The sequence below is a fragment of the Perca fluviatilis genome, chromosome 8 (assembly GCF_010015445.1).
Source record: "Perca fluviatilis chromosome 8, GENO_Pfluv_1.0, whole genome shotgun sequence".
Taxonomy (NCBI): domain Eukaryota; kingdom Metazoa; phylum Chordata; class Actinopteri; order Perciformes; family Percidae; genus Perca; species Perca fluviatilis.
In genome coordinates, this window is record NC_053119.1 from 5,517,680 (window position 1) to 5,534,027 (window position 16,348).

General features: G+C 40.7%; 1 protein-coding gene across 4 annotated transcripts in view; it reads left to right on the top strand.

The window, feature by feature from the left end:
• tdrd12 (tudor domain containing 12) overlaps positions 1-14,234 on the top strand; it is a 35,128-nt gene extending 20,894 nt beyond the window's left edge. For all 4 annotated transcript variants that reach the window (XM_039808440.1, XM_039808443.1, XM_039808441.1 and 1 more), the window contains exons 27-38: positions 739-820; positions 1,047-1,228; positions 3,591-3,798; positions 4,083-4,175; positions 4,400-4,557; positions 6,427-6,747; positions 7,086-7,150; positions 7,555-7,636; positions 8,331-8,444; positions 12,351-12,504; positions 13,440-13,500; positions 14,104-14,234. In XM_039808440.1, the coding sequence (XP_039664374.1) occupies positions 739-820; positions 1,047-1,228; positions 3,591-3,798; positions 4,083-4,175; positions 4,400-4,557; positions 6,427-6,747; positions 7,086-7,150; positions 7,555-7,636; positions 8,331-8,444; positions 12,351-12,504; positions 13,440-13,500; positions 14,104-14,177 (1,594 nt within the window). In that variant the 3' untranslated portion in view covers positions 14,178-14,234. The remainder of the gene's footprint in view (positions 1-738; positions 821-1,046; positions 1,229-3,590; positions 3,799-4,082; positions 4,176-4,399; positions 4,558-6,426; positions 6,748-7,085; positions 7,151-7,554; positions 7,637-8,330; positions 8,445-12,350; positions 12,505-13,439; positions 13,501-14,103) is intronic.
• Positions 14,235-16,348: the final 2,114 nt, after the last annotated feature.

The following is a 16,348-nucleotide window of genomic DNA, read 5'->3' on the forward strand; positions in this document are numbered from 1 at the left end:
GTGTGAAATCATAACAGGGGTTATCTCAGGACACTCTACAGATAGAGTAGGTCTAGACCACGCTCTATAATTTACAGAGTCCCAACAATTCCCCCCCAGGAACAAGCATTTGTTGTGCGACAGCAGCAAGGAAGAACTTCCTTTTAACGGGCAGAAACATTAACAAAAACTGACAATGGATAAATCCATTTAGTCTTCAATCAGAACGCCAAACATGAGGTGGTTGCAGCTTCTCAGATGTTTTGTGTGTTAATGAAATTTGGGGCTCGGAATCATCACAAATTTGTGATTGCATTTTGTATTTTCTGACATTTTAGAAATAAAAGTAAGTCAATATTTCAGCCCAACTTTGGACACTACACAGCCTTCATGTTTTCACCCTGAAACTAACAAACTACAGCTGTTCATTACAGCTGTTAACACTCCCTTACCCAGAGAGTACGATTGTCTCTGTTCTACAAGCTGCTGTAGACTTTTGGAATAAAGTTTGCAAAATGTTTGCATCCATGTATTATGGTTCAAATCCACTGTCTCAGTTTGGGGAAAATAGCTTTCTTGTGTGTGTGTGTGTGTGTGTGTGTGTGTGTGTGTGTGTGTGTGTGTGTGTGTGTGTGTGTGTGTGTGTGTGTGTGTGTGTGTGTGTGTGTGTGTGTGTGTGTGTGTGTGTGTGTGTGTGTGTGTGTGTGTGTGTGTGTGTGTGTGTGTGTGTGTGTGTGTGTGTGTGTGTGTTCTCTGCAGAGACAGCAGTGTGTGCCCCGACCGTCACACATACATTTCCCAGCTGGATCAGTCTGAGCTTCCTGCTTCAGGAGTCATAGAAGTGAGGAATTCACATTGCTCACTTTGTATTATTCCTTACAAAAGTTCCTGGCCTTTTTTTTTTTTTTTTTTTTTTTTTTTAATTAATCACAAAAATTGTTGATAAAAAGTTTTTTTCTCTTGCCTAATTTAAAAAAATTAGGCAATGATATTGTTTGTTGCTCGTTCAAAATCTATGATTGCACTTGTAGTATATGTTCACATCTGTTGTTGTTGGATGCTCCCAGGTTGTGCCTATTTACATCAAGACGGCATCAGTGTTCTACGGTCGTATTGTCCAGAAGGAGGACGGAGGTTTCCAGAGCATGGCGTCTGAGATGACTTCTTACTATGCTGAAAAGAAACCTGGAGCTCACGAGGTGCTGGAGGGAGGCTTATACGCTGTGCAGGAGGAGGAGGTTTTCCACAGGTCTGACGTTAAATCTGAACATAACGTTTGGGGGGGATTTGCAGGCTTGAAAACAGCAGTGGAAGAAGTATTCAGATCCTTTTTTACTTAAAAAGTAAAATAAGTAAAAGTACTAATACCACGCTGTAAAAAATAGTCTGTTACAAGTATAAGTCCTGCATTGAAAATGTAACTTAAGTAAAAGTCTTTAAGTATCATCAGACAAATTTACTTAAAGTATTAAAGTAAAAGTACTCGGTGCAGAAAAATCCTCACATTTTAGAAACTGGAAAGGATCCAAACAGTTGTGTGTCTAATAGTCTAATCATTTCTGGCTGTTGAATTGTTGGGTAGTGTAATTATAATAAAACATTGTGAATTTATAAACTACATGTGTTTTGTGTACAAAATTTTAACTTGTAAAGTAGTAACTAAAGCGGTCCGATGAATATAGTGGAGTAAAAAGTACAATATTCCTTTCTGAAATGTAGCGGAGTAGAAGTAAAAAGTGGCATGAAAAGAAAAGAGTCAAGTAAAGAACAAGTATCTCAACATTTGTACGCAAGTACTTGAGTAAATGTACTTACATTCCACATCTGGAAACTGGAACACAAAAGCCAATACATTGAAAGCATTTTAGTTGCACAGCTTGAAACACCCACACAACACTTGAAGCCTGAATGCTGTTTGTTTGATCATGATATTCTTTGTTAGTGAAGCAGGGTGGGAAAGTATCTCTGTTTGTTAGTGTCTTTGCTAAATGAGGCTGCTGGTTTGTTAGGAGGCTACCCAGGTTAAAGGAACACGCCAACTTATTGGGACTTTGTCTTATTCCCCGTATCCCCCAGAGTTAGATAAGTCCATACGTACCCTTCTCATCTCCGTGCGTGTTGTAACTCTGTCTGACGGCTCCACCACTAGCCTAGCTTAGCACAGATCCTGGAGGTAACCGGCTCCATCTAGCCTAGCTTAGCACAGATCCTGGAGGTAAACGGCTCCATCTAGCCTACTGCTCCCAATAAGTGACCAAAAAAAAGTGGGAACTATATTCTCAGAAGGCGAAGCACTGCTACTTGGGCGGAGTGATTAGCGCAACACCTGAAAAGCACCGTTGTTACTCTCAAGGGGGGTAAGCGAGCGTCTGGAATGCGTAGCTCCTATGGTGCCATTTTGATGCTAACAAGCGATCACCCGCCGTTAGCATCCCATTGACTCCCATTCATTTTGACGTCACTTGGACAGCGAATAACTTTACATCTGAAGCGTTTAAAGACTCTATTTGTCCGTTGTTTATTTCTAAAGAAACACAACAATGTATAAAAGGCTCCATTACCTTGTACCTCACGTTATGGCTCCGTAGCAGACGCTTTTATAACAATAGGCTAACGATTGTGTCATAACCACGAGACTTACTGTCACACAGTAGAGGAATTACCGTATAGTACAGGAGAAGCTCGCAGGCGGTTTGGACTTAGGTTAGCTGTTTAGGTTTAATTACTGATGTTAACTAGCATTTTAGTTAGCAATAATTAGCCTGTGCCTATGTTATCTCCTTACATATACCTACGCTCTCCGTCTCTGTAAGATTGGGAATGATTGAGATTTCTCTCGGCACAGCTACCAGAAGACTTACAACTTTCAGACAGGTTGCTCACGTCACATTTACGTTGTCTCTCTCAGTTGGAGGCTGCGCAGTAAAGCAAGAGATCACCGGAAAAGTGCTTCTAATATCCTTCGCTGGTCTCTGTTCAGAGCAACGGGCTCTGTTTGTTCCATTTTATATATGTCAATGGTTACTCTCTGCTCCTCACCACGGGGCTTCTCAGGTGCTGCGAGCAAATCACTCCGCCAGAGTAGCAGAGAGTAGCAGTGCTTCGCCTTCTGAGAATATAGTTCCCAGTATGTATACGGTTAGAAGATGGCTGTGTCTCATGTGACCTTGTTATTTGTACACGCTGTGACTCTACAAATCACAACATGTTAATATGAAAATGTTGGCGTTATTTTGACACTTATTGGGAGCAGTAAGCTAGATGGAGCCAAATACCTCCAGGATCTGTGCTAAGCTAGGCTAGATGGAGCTGGTGACCTCCAGGATCTGTGCTAAGCTAGGCTAGATGGAGCCGGTTACCTCCAGGATCTGTGCTAAGCTAGGCTAGCGGTGGGGGCATCAGACAGAGTTACAACACGCACGGAGATGAGAAGGGTATGTATGGACTTATCTAACTCTGGGGGATACGGTGAATAAGACAAAGTCCCAATAAGTCGGCGTGTTCCTTTTTAATTAATTTCTCTTAATATAAGTTTTATTTTTTATTTTTTTTAACTGGATTATAAACTGAAGCTCATTTCACTTTCACAACTGTTGTGCTCCATGCGGCAGGGTGAAGATCCTGTCCGTCCCAGACAGAGGTGGACGGCTGTTTTTCAGCGTCTTTGCTCGGTTTATTGATGTGGGAAAGGAGGAGGAGGTCAAATCCCATCAGATCCTCCAGCTCCCAGAGCAGTTCCACTCTCTGCCCGGCCAGGCCGTGGAGATCATCGTCTGCCGGGTCAAACCAGTTGATGCCGAGACCGACTGGCATCCCAAGGTTTTTATTCCCAGCGTCTCACTTTGCTAAAATATACAAACACGTCCCCAATATCCCCGTGCTCTATTCATTTACCAGAGTGAGGACATCAGGTGTCTTGAGTTTAAACTGTTTGAACTTTAGAGACATCCTGTGTCAAATCTGCAGGTATTAATGCTCAGATTCATGGCTTCCCCTGTTCTGGACTTCATGCTTTTAAGCGGAGAGATCAATCTTGTGTGAAGCAAGCAGTCTTTTGGTGGTTACAATATGTGAATAGACTTTTAATGTTTTTGGGCTCACAGGTTACCAGGGCGCTCTGCCAGAAGATCCGAGGCCTTCAGCACCGAGCCAGAGCAGTTTTCAGCCTGGGAAACACTGTTTTTGTTGATCCCATGGTAGGTTTTTACCTTTTAATCAGTGGGTTACTGATGGACAGATAAAGTATCTGGGGAAAAAAAAAAAAAAAGAAATGATAAAAAAAAAAAAAGGTTTCTTAGGTGCTGTGAACTGTCCACTTTTTACAGTTTAGGGTTTCTCCAAAAGTCCAAAGTAGATCAAAATGATTTTGTCATCTTATTTCAGTCTGTATATATTCTGTCGTTTTTTTTCCTCTATCGAGGTCCGTGTGACCAAGGTGCCGGGTATGAAAACTGTGATCAATGAATACAACGTGCAGTCGGAGATCCTGAACACGGGGATGGGAGTCAGCAACCCGGAGCATCTGGACCTGCTGAAGGCTCTCTGCCAGGAGAGCAAAGAGGCGGGTCACGTTACCGGGTAAGGAAACACTCAACTGTCCCAGTAGTGGCCTAAATGGCAGGTACACGTCAAAGCAGAGGTGTATAGTCCAGGTGCCAGAAAGTAGAAATCCTGTCCAGCAGCTGTCCCAACCATCACTAAACCAGCTCCTCTACCAGGTAGATGAGCTCGTTGGTGAAAACACCTGTTCTAGATGTAGAGGCAGATCTAAAAACATGGCAGGATTTTTACTTTCTGGCACCTGGACTATACACCTCTGCGTCAGAGCATATCGGCCACCTTCTCTCAAGTCCTAGAGAACGGAGCTCCTGCCGGCGGCCGTGAGGGAAGTCGTTGTTTACATGATCCTGTTTAAAATGATCTGAAATAAAAACCGTAACAGCTAGAGCATCCATTCTCTATTCTGCGTTTTTGCTACGGCTTCTGTTTTTTCATGTCATGACGTGGTACATCTGTGAGGACGCTATCGCGTTACGTTCTGTCCGGTGCAAAACCGGGTGACATTGCTATTTTTTGCAGATGAAACTATCAAAACGATTACACCCTGCTCAAGAAACTTAGCATATCTCAAAAACTGAAACATTTACAGTTCTCAATTAACTTTTAGTGTTTAGAAATAGTTTGTTTCTAAATTTAAGAAATCTTTTGGATGAATAGTTTTTGTGCTTATTCAGTAAGAGTTCAGAAACGTCAGATTTTTGTATTTAAAAAAATATATATATAATTATTATTATGGTTTATTGACTTACATAATCTTTTAGTTTAGGTTGCAGTGATTTTAGGGATATTATGCATTTGAAGATACTCTAAGAAATGACATCCAGTGTTGGGAAGGATACTTTCAAAACGTATTTCGTTACAGAATACAGAATACATGCCCACAAATGTAATTTGTAACGTATTCCGTTACATTACTCAATCTGAGTAACGTATTCTGAATACTTGGATTACTTCAGGATTACTTCCACATTGAATTGCGTTTTATAAGTGTAGGAATGCAGCTATCACATCCAGCTTACTAAACAGGCCTATAATGGTGTGTTCTTTTTATTCCAACTAGCTGAATGTGTCTGAACAAGCAGACAGATTATTGTATTGGTAGTCCCGAACACTGCATACTACAAAAATCTAACCGCAGTCTTGCTACCACGAGCTAATTTTAGCTAACGTTAGCTAGCATGTCAAACGGGGCTATAGTCAGTCTTTAAACGGCTCTGGAGCTAGTAAATCAGCACGTAGGAGAATGTAAAGTCGCACGTCAATGTTAAAATAGCAAGGTGACCAGTAAAACTACAGCAGACGACTACTCTTGGCAAATTAATAAAATAGCTTACTTTAAGATGCTTCTTCAGGTTGGAGGTGGAGTAATTTGGACGCTGAAGGAGGTTGGTTGCTGGCAAGCACAGGTTGCACTGCACATTTATATTTCATTCTCCCTGTTCGTTCTTTAATGTGAAATGCTGTTTGAATTTCCAAGATAGAAACTTATTCCTGCCCTGGCTCTGTCGTGCCGGTTCCGACTCCATTGTGACTGATCACGCAAATAGCTATTTTTTTCGATTTCATATCGGGGCTTCTGGAAAATGCATAGAGTTGCCTTAATTTAGTCAGAGTGAATAAACTCGTGAAACAGATAAGTATCGTCATGTAATCCATTGATTTCAACAATGTAACTGTATTCTAAATACCAACGATTTAAATTGTAACTGTAACGGAGTACAGTTACTCATAATTTGTATTCTGAATAAGTAACGCCGTTACATGTATTCCGTTACTCCCCAACACTGATGACATCACAATAAGCAAAAATACCAATGTAGGTGCTGGTGGACCATTTCTGTTGCAGAGTTCAAAGGGTTAACGAAGCAGCGTTTGTTTGTTTTTTAGGTCGGGGAATGGTCCGGCGTCTCTGGAAGTCAGGATCAAAGCTGAGGAGGAAGTTCTGGCTGAAGCCTTCAGAGCCGCTGAGGCCAATCGGCTCGCCCAACTTCCTCACCTCGCTGACATTCCTCACCTCGAGCCATGTGAGCCACTCAATCCAGTATCTCCAATGACCCAGTCCCTGGTCCCAGAACCACCGGTACCAAGGGCACCTAAACTCCACCTGGGTCCAGTATGCGTTCAGAAGACCCTGTCGGCCAGGCAGGCAGCTATCGGACAGAGAAACACCCACACTGCTGATCTGAAGTCAGCTGAGCAGATCATGAGGTTGGTGTCTTCATACTTAAAAAAAACAAAAAACGATTTGTTCTTCATTCAAGCTTCAAATATTTAAGATTAGAAGAAAATTAAGTTAGACATTTAACCTGCATCTGTCTTCCTAATGCAGTTTTCTCAACCAACTCTTACTACCACAGCTTTATTTATTTAGAAAGTCTCATTGAGACTTAAGAACAAACTACAATGACCTCATCAGAGCAAACAATCATCACACACTCACATAAACACATTAAAATATCAGGATGTTTAACTGAAAGTCCCTCAGAGGAAGTAATATTTTTAGCTTCAATTTTTTTAATAGAAGCTTTATGATTTTTGATACACAGGATCGGAGATGGAGAACTTTGCCCCGTGACCAGCCAGGCTGCTTGTCTCAAACCCAAGGAAAACGGTAAAAAAAAAAAAAGTCTTTCCTAATGGAGTACAGACCTAAGTAAGAATTGTAGATAGACACTCAGCAGCATCACATTGCACGTTGATTATGTAGATTATTAAATTTATTAGCTGCATAATAACTCATACATCACCCATATTTTATTGTCAAGGGACTTGAAACTGTAAAATGCTTTAATGTTCATTTCTAAAACTGCTTTAAACTCTTCTTAATACACGATAAAAACAGAAAACTCAAGATGCTGATAACATAGTATTTATTACATTTATTAAATGACACCCATTGTAAGAGTCAGACAAGACTTATGCAGCTGCCTCCACATTTAGAAAAATTTGAAGAAGAATTTTGTTTCCTGAACGTGAGACAAACATTGTGGTTAATCTGTATCCGTGTCTGTTCAGGTGTTAACGGAGGTGACGATGAAAGCAACGTTCAGCAGGTCATCGGCACTAAAGAGAGGGACTGTGATGACTCCACAAAAAGGTACAAGATGGCCTCTATGGATATTAAAAGAAAACTACTTCCTACTACAACTTCTACTACTGTACATCATATTTGTTTCCAGCAAAACGAAGAAAGTGAAAAATTTTAAAATCCAAGTTGTTCTTTACAAATTAATTACTTAAGACTGACTGACGTGCATTCTTCTTAGTTTGTAGAAATGTCTCGTGATATATTGTCCCTAGAAGTGTATTATTCAACATGTGTTTGTTAAAGAAGGAAAATAAAATCACAATACTCAATACTATCGAATCGCAACACTTGTAGCATCGCAATAAATGAAAATCGCAATACAAATCCAATCGGCGCCCATGTAACGTGTAAGAATCGAATCGGGACAAAAACCTATCCTCTCAGTCCTAGTACCTACAAATAGTTAATTCCACAGAAGTGAAGTTCATCTCATCTTTGAAAATCAGCAGTAGATGTTCCAGACTATATAAGTGGAACTACAGTTTTTTTATTGTCTTTCATTTCAATCAATCAATTTCATTCGTCACGAGTCGCACAACGTACAATTACAGTTAAACATTAATCCATCAGCTCCTTTGGACTTGTGCCTGATTCATCATAAAGCTGAATGTGGCTGGTTGAATGGCACAAGCAAATTGAGCGGGAGATTCATTTAAAAACAAGACTGTAAATGTCTTTCTTTCTCCTCTGGTTGTGTTTTTAGTTTCCACCCTCAGGCCCGTTGGTACCAGACGTCCGACTCTGCGATTGTGACGGTGAAGCTGATAAACCCCGAGAGCCAGCGCTGTGATTTCTACCCCGACAGAGTCGTTTACAGGTCTGTCAGGAGCAGACCACCAATGTTTGCTCACCTACTTTACAGCACATTCAACATTCAGTGGAGATTTTTATCCAGAGCACTCTACACCGGTGGGAGTGGCTACATGTTTAGCATGGCCAGCGTTTGTGTGACTTAAACACATAGTTTAGAGTGTTTTATAGTGTTTAAACCATAGAGACGGAGCGCATTGAGTCATACTCTGAAAGCCACACCCACCGGAGGGGAAAACAATCGCCTCCACAATATGCAACTAAGGGCTGAAATGCTAAAAAGTGCCTGTGGCTAGCTAAAAACATCAGATTCTAGCACGTCAAAGGATTAGTTTAGCGCCCCTTGTCTACCAGAGAGAAGTAAGCTGTTAGTAAGCTAATGTTAGTAGGGCTGGCCGATATGGACAAAATCAGATATCACGATATTTTTGGCCAAATACCTCTATCGATACAGCAACGATATTGTAGTGTTGACTATTGGTATAAAATATTTACACAAATGAGATTTTTGATAAATAATCATCAGTAATGTGGATATAATGTCTAAGTGGGTAAAGGCAAATAATAGAACAGCTACAACAGTCTGGTAAGTTCAGAAAATATCATAACTTGCAGCCTTTAAAACCAGGAAAAGACAACACATGTCATATTACGATATATCATACAATACAATACATACAATATCGATATAATATCGATATATTGCCCAGCTCTAAATGTTAGCTATGTGTTAGCAAGCTAAGGCACTTTAAACATAATACTATAGCTTTCTTAGTATTCCACATTCTACTAAATTGCATTATTTTTCAGCATCATATTTGTACTCTTGGGGTCTACTAGAATAGGTTTAAAGGTGCTCTAAGCAATGTCTACAGAGACCGCGTTTTATTTAGAGATGGCCCGATACCACTTTTTTGCTTCCCGATACCGATTCCGATACCTGAACTTGTGTATCGGCCGATACCGATCCGATACCAGTGTGTCATATATTTTATTATGTTTTAACAGCTGTATCCCTGTATGGATGTGATATTATTTCTATCAGGTTAAACTCTTTGTGAAACATGAACAAACACAAACAATGAATGCCGTAGAACTTTCTTTTATTCTCCAGTTTGACAGTCAGTTATAACGGAAAAGAACATAAATAAACTACTTTAATGTAGATTTTCTTTAGGGCTTTATTACGTGGTATCGGATCGGTGCATAAACTCCAGTACTTCCCGATACCGATACCAGCGTTTTAGGCAGTATCGGCGCCGATACCGATACTGGTATCGGTATCGGAACATCTCTAGTTTTATTTATATATATTTATTTTTACACAGTGTGTTCAGGGGACAGGCAGCTAGCAGATAGTGAGGAGATGTTTTTTACAGTGTGTTCAGGGGACAGGCAGCTAGCAGATAGTGAGGAGATGTTTTCTGTATGTGACAAAAAAAGTTATATCTAAAATACGCGCGACATCGCTTAGAGCACCTTTTAAATCCTTTGATGTTCAAAAAACTAGTTGTTTCTCCACTGCCCAAAAAACTGGGCATCCTAAATCAGTGACATCACTAATTAAGAAATTTAGTGAGGCGTTTTTAGGCAGTTTAGAGAAAGTGCCGTCTGTGGGAGAGAAAGCTCCATTTGGAGTGAAATGTGTTTTTTTTGTACTTTATACATCTATTACACAAACAAGTAAAAGATGAGAAAAATAAAGTATAATAAGGCCTCTTTAACTTACAGGAATACAGTTAGCCTAAAACTCGCCACACAGCAGCTTTTAGACATTTTTCTGTTTGAATTGATGAGAAGAAAACCTTAACGCGATACAAGTCAATGGAGAGTTGTTCTCCCCTCCGGTGGGGGCGGGACTTAAATGCGCTCTGTCTCTATGCCCAATGAAAATACTTGTTTCTGACTGGCTGGTAACACATCAAACATGGTTCAGGTTTACAGTTTATTAATTAGGTATGAATGTTTGTAGGAAACCTCATCCTCAAAGTCCGTTACTTTTCTTTGTTGGGACATTGGCCCCTGAAGTTATCCTGTAATCTGTTTTTTTTTTTATAATCGAGCTATTCCTCAGCTAATCATATTAATGTGACATGTGGCACGAAATGTAACCTATGAAGTTAGAGATTAGTTTAACTGCTGTTCTGCCGCAGTGACTCCGCAGATTCTAACCGATTAGTTTTGCACTGTTTTTTTATTTATTTATTTTATTTTGGCACAAGCTTCTCAATTACTTTAGTCTGTAATAAAGTGTTTTAAAATCAATATTTAGTCTCACATGATTATTATACAACAGTTGGTTGTCATCATGCCATCTCGGTCAAGAGACACCTGCTTTACTCTTTGTTTACAATACGGGCGAGAATTTAATGACAATTTGGTCATTCGTCTTCCAATGGAATCAAAATCGTGAACAAAATCGAAGAGATTTTGTGATACACAATTGCGTTTTAAAAATGTACAATAACGTGGCGCCTGGATAGATCACCTGGTAGAGCGTGCGCCCCATGTACAGAGGCTCAGTCCTAGCCGCAGCAGCCGCGGGCTCTGTTCCGACCTGCGGCCCTTTGCTGAATGTCATTCCTCCCCCTCTTTCTCCCCTTTCATGTCTAAGCTGTCCCATTTAAATAAAGGCCTAAAATGCCACAACATTTTTTATTTAAAAACAATTGACCATAACATTAACTCAAACTTGTCAGTTAATGTTATCTGAAATACCTGAGGGAATGTCATTGGAAAAGTTTGGTGTTCATAATTAAACTTTACATAACCGCACAGTTCAATGTGATTAACATTAACTGGATTACATAACCCATCATTTCACGTACGTGAACCGATATCGTGACATATTGGGAGGAAGTTCTTCAATGTGTCTTGTATATTTCGTTTATATCATGATGTGCGTGAGAGAAATGTCATTTTGACAGCGCTTTAAGTCGTGATTATTACGATTATTGCACGTTATGTTCATTTTGCACAAAAGTTCTTAATCAAAAGATGACATATTATAGGACTTTTTAATTGTCAAGTATTTAATTCACACAGGAGTATACAAAATAGGCTTTACCTTGTGGTTATTTTATAGACTATTTATTGAATTACCAGAAAACATGCTATATTGTGATTAAACTGTATATTGAGATATGGAATTACCTATATTAGTGGAAGATTTTGGGTGTATCGCCCAGCCCTAGCTTACAAGCTTATTTGCGACACAGATTGGTGTTATTTAATTCTACAAACCGACTGTTAGCTAACACTTTGGTTGTCCCTTTGTCTCAATTCAGCAATTCTGTTTGCACAAACGCACATTTAAAGTAGTAGATTTAGTAGTATATATTTTTGCCTGTAAACCATATACAGAGGTAAAAAGGAAATCTAACCTACCCCAAAACCAGAGGCACTTTTATATCATTATCAGCCATCTCTGGATTTCATTGATTGGACAAAATCAAATATTTGAAGATGTCCCCTCGGGTCCTGGGAAGCACTGATCGGCATTTTTCACGGTTTTTATCTGAAATAAGTAAGTGAAATAAGTTAGTTGTAGTCCGACTTTATTAACTTAAGTGCACCCACCCTGAAGTGGAGGTTTGGAAAATGAGTTCGGCACACTAGTGTGTGTATGGTGGCCTCAGACCTTTCGCTCTCTGACGGACTCTGCTTCCTGACTGACTGAGGACTTGAGGGAGGTCATCCTGAGGAGAGGCGAGGACAGACTGAGGTGTGCCTGAGGGTACGGTGCGGGCCGAGTGTCGAACTTTCAGCCTCCTGTGTTTTCATTGAAGGAAATGGATGTTTCCGACAGTAAATTAGATACTTCTGTGTGCAGCATAGAAAAGAAAGAAACGGTGGCGTTTGGTCATTGTGTGATCAGGTTGACGCTGTCTCTCTCTCTGTTGATTGTGTTCAGTGGCAGAGCGAACGGTCGGACCTACAGAGCCGACCTGCAGCTTCACGGCAACATCGCTGCGGACCGCTGCAGCTGGGAAGTGAAGTCCAATGAGCCCATTCTCAAACTGGTTAAACAACAGCCGGGAAACTGGGAAAGACTCCTCAGGAGCAAGGTACAGAAATTCATTTTAAAGGTCCCATGACATGGTGCTCTTTGGATGCTTTTATATAGACCTTAGTGGTCCCCTAATACTGTATCTGAACTCTCTTTTATATAGACCTTAGTGGTCCCCTAATACTGTATCTGAAGTCTCTTTTATAGACCTTAGTGGTCCCCTAATACTGTATCTGAAGTCTCTTTTATATAGACCTTAGTGGTCCCCTAATACTGTATCTGAAGTCTCTTTTATATAGACCTTAGTGGTCCCCTAATACTGTATCTGAAGTCTCTTTTATATAGACCTTAGTGGTCCCCTAATACTGTATCTGAAGTCTCTTTTATATAGATCTTAGTGGTCCCCTAATACTGCATCTGAAGTCTTTTATATAGACCTTAGTGGTCCCCTAATACTGTATCTGAAGTCTCTTTTATATAGACCTTAGTGGTCCCCTAATACTGTATCTGAAGTCTCTTTTATATAGGCCTTAGTGGTCCCCTAATACTGTATCTGAAGTCTCTTATATAGACCTTAGTGGTCCCCTAATACTGTATCTGAAGTATCTTTTATATAGACCTTAGTGGTCCCCTAATACTGTATCTGAAGTCTCTTTTATATAGGCCTTAGTGGTCCCCTAATACTGTATCTGAAGTCTCTTTCCCAAAATTCAGCCTTGGTGCAGAATTACAGCCACTAGAGCCTCATAAAGTGAAATGTTCATGCCATGGGACCTTTAATCCTCACGTAGCCTGTTTGAAAAATAGAGTATTTTAAGTACTAAGTGATAATTTAATAGATGGCCTTTTTGGCCGTTGTCGTTGTTGTTGTTGCTATATGTGTTGGATGCCTTTTTTATTTTTTTTATTTATAGAATTGATTTTGAGGTGCACCAAAGTTGTAACAAAAACCTAAAACGTAATGATGAACTTAACGAGTTTTTATTTCCACAGAATATTTTTGTAAGTTACGACATGGATCACTTTGTAGAGGATGAAGACAAAACCCCAAATGGTAAGAACCGCCCCGTACACATGACTTAAACGTCCGTTACACTCGCCGCAGCCGACCTGTCTCGCGCCAGTGTTGCGGAGCGCTGTAACTATTTATAATCGGTGGGCAGGTGGTGGTAGTTGCAGTCTTCTCCTGAACAGAGGTGTCGTAACTGAGGAAAGGCTACCGACTTTGCTCTTTCTACGGACTAGAAGAAGAAGGAAAAAGGTAAACGACGGCCGAACTGGCAGCAGCATTGACGTCAATGCTTCGATTTGATTGGATGAGCTACTTCGTCGGATCGAGCCTTTCATTCACCATAAAAGAACTCATCTTAACCCAGTAAGTTTACAGGAGAGACTTGCAGTCACTCTGAGAGTCCTGGCATCCAGTTGTTTTTGAACTCGTCCATGCTTCCTGTTTCCGCTTTGTCGCACGCCACTGAAAAAAAATAAATCCTGGCGCGCCAGTGAGATCTACGTCATTTTGGCGTCCCATTGGTAGGTTGGCTGCGGCGACTGTAAAACGACCTTAAGCCTGTTGTGGATATTGTAAAATAAAGTGTAGTGTTTGATACCTGCTGTCTTAAACTGATGTCTGTTCTCTTCATGGTTTGGTCGTCAGGTCTGTGTTTTGTAGAGAACACGGGAAAGGACAACTGGTATGTGAACTCTGAGACCGACAGTGACAGCGACTGAAACTCAAGAAACTCAATCTTTCCCTCGTGTCATCTAATATTACAGAGGGTCACGAAAATATTATCTTCTGTTGTTTTAGTGCTATGAACTTTGACCTCCTTAACGTTTAAAGGGATCATGGGATAGAAACTTCTGCAGTGAATTTAAAAAGATTTGAAATATTCAGGGCCATGAGATTTAATCTTTTCATTTTTTGTATTGATCCTTAGTACAAAAAAGTATTTCCCATTTTTGGTTTGAAATGAATATTCCCAGGGGCCTCATAGATGGACCCCACCCACCTGATAAGATTTAAAGGTCCCATGACATGGTGCTCTTTGGATGCTTTGATATAGTCCTTAGTGGTCCCCTAATACTGTATCTGAAGTCTCTTTTATATAGACCTTAGTGGTCCCCTAATACTGTATCTGAAGTCTCTTTTATATAGACCTTAGTGGTCCCCTAATACTGTATCTGAAGTCTCTTTCCCGAAATCCAGCCTTAGGATGTGCCATTTCTGTGTCTGTAGTAGGGGTGGTATGGTTCACAAAACCCACGGTTCGGTTCATATCACGGTTTTAGGGTCACGGTTTTCGGTTCAGTACGGTTTCTTATTTTTTCTTTAACACTCCAGAATATACTTCAGCATATGATATATAGCTAAAATTAGCATATTGAATGCATGTTGCACAAAACGTGCACACAGTGGCAGTTCTATATTGTTTTATTTCCATATAGGTAACGTGAAATCCAAAATGTTCCCACACACCAGACTATAAACGACGCTGGCGCATCCTCCAGCTCCGGTCAGCCTCTCTCCCACTTGACATTTCTGCAGGTGACGTGACCTGCAGCAGCGGCGCCCCACTCCACTTGAGGAGCGGTCGGCTCGGTGTCTCTCAAAATCTGATGAAAATCTTTTAAACTGACCTTTGTCGATCTGAAATGAAGACAGATTCAGCAACTGCATGGCCTTTTTCTCGCTTAAAATGTTTTCAGAAACACGTTTCGGTGAACTATTTTAGTACAATATGAGATCGTACTCTGAACGAGCCGCCATGACAGTCTGTTTTGAAATTAGGGACCAGCCAGACCCATGTGACGCGATCGTCCAATCAGCTGCCATGGGTTGCGTTTGTCACGCCCATCCCGCTCGTCATTTCCAGTAAGTGTTTTAACATAGGTGTATAAAGTGGGCACTACGGCAGTAAGAGGTTAGTGCAGCTTAACAGTGGACTGACGAACCGTGCGGTACACATGCTCCGAACCGAGACTAGCGAACCGAGCGGTTCGGGTGTTTTTTCATGAACCGTACCACCCCTAGTCTCTAGCTATTGAGGAGGAGAGGGGGGGGGGGCAAGGTGGAGAGTGGGGGTGTGGCCATGACCAACTGCCACTTTGCTCGTTTGAAATCCATGATGTCTCTCTCTCTCAAGGGTGGGCCAAATTCTTTGGGCAAGCAAAGCAGAGAAAGAGGGGGTAACCTTGCTCCTTATGACCTCATAAGGAGAAGATTCCTGATTGGTCCATCTGAGCTTTCATTTTCTCAAAGGCAGAGCAGGATACCCAGGGCTCGGTTTACACCTATCACCATTTCTAACCACTGGGGGACCATAGGCAGGCTGGGGGGACTCATATTAATGTTAAAAAACCTCATAAAGTGACATTTTCATGCCATGGGACCTTTAAACTTTAAGATTGAAAGAGTCTGATTCCAACATGTTTGATTTACATGGTTGTTTTCTCAAGCTGACTATCAATATCAATATGACTATCACAGTTTCATGTTCTAGAAGAGTTTAGGCCAAACTTTAGTCCGGCAAAAGAATAAGGAGTCAACTTTTCTTTCTGGCTTCTCAAACCTGATTTTGTTTATTTTCTTTATTTTTTTTATATTTTCACCAGAGGGCTATTTCACGAAACCAAGATAAATTGGTTGCAAAAATATTCACCCTTTTGGAATTAATAACGGTAACAATTAGGTGATTTGGACTTTTTTCCCCAGTAAAGACACCGTTTGCTGTCATATTAAAGAGTTATGCCCAGTTACGTGACGGAGTATTAGGGTAATAATTGATGGCCTCTGTAAACAGGGCAGTGTTATCGCAGTCATTGGAGTATCTTGTGTGTTGTATTTCAACCCCAAATTAAACTTCTGTGTGATTCAGGGACCCAAGCTCATGACGGCATAA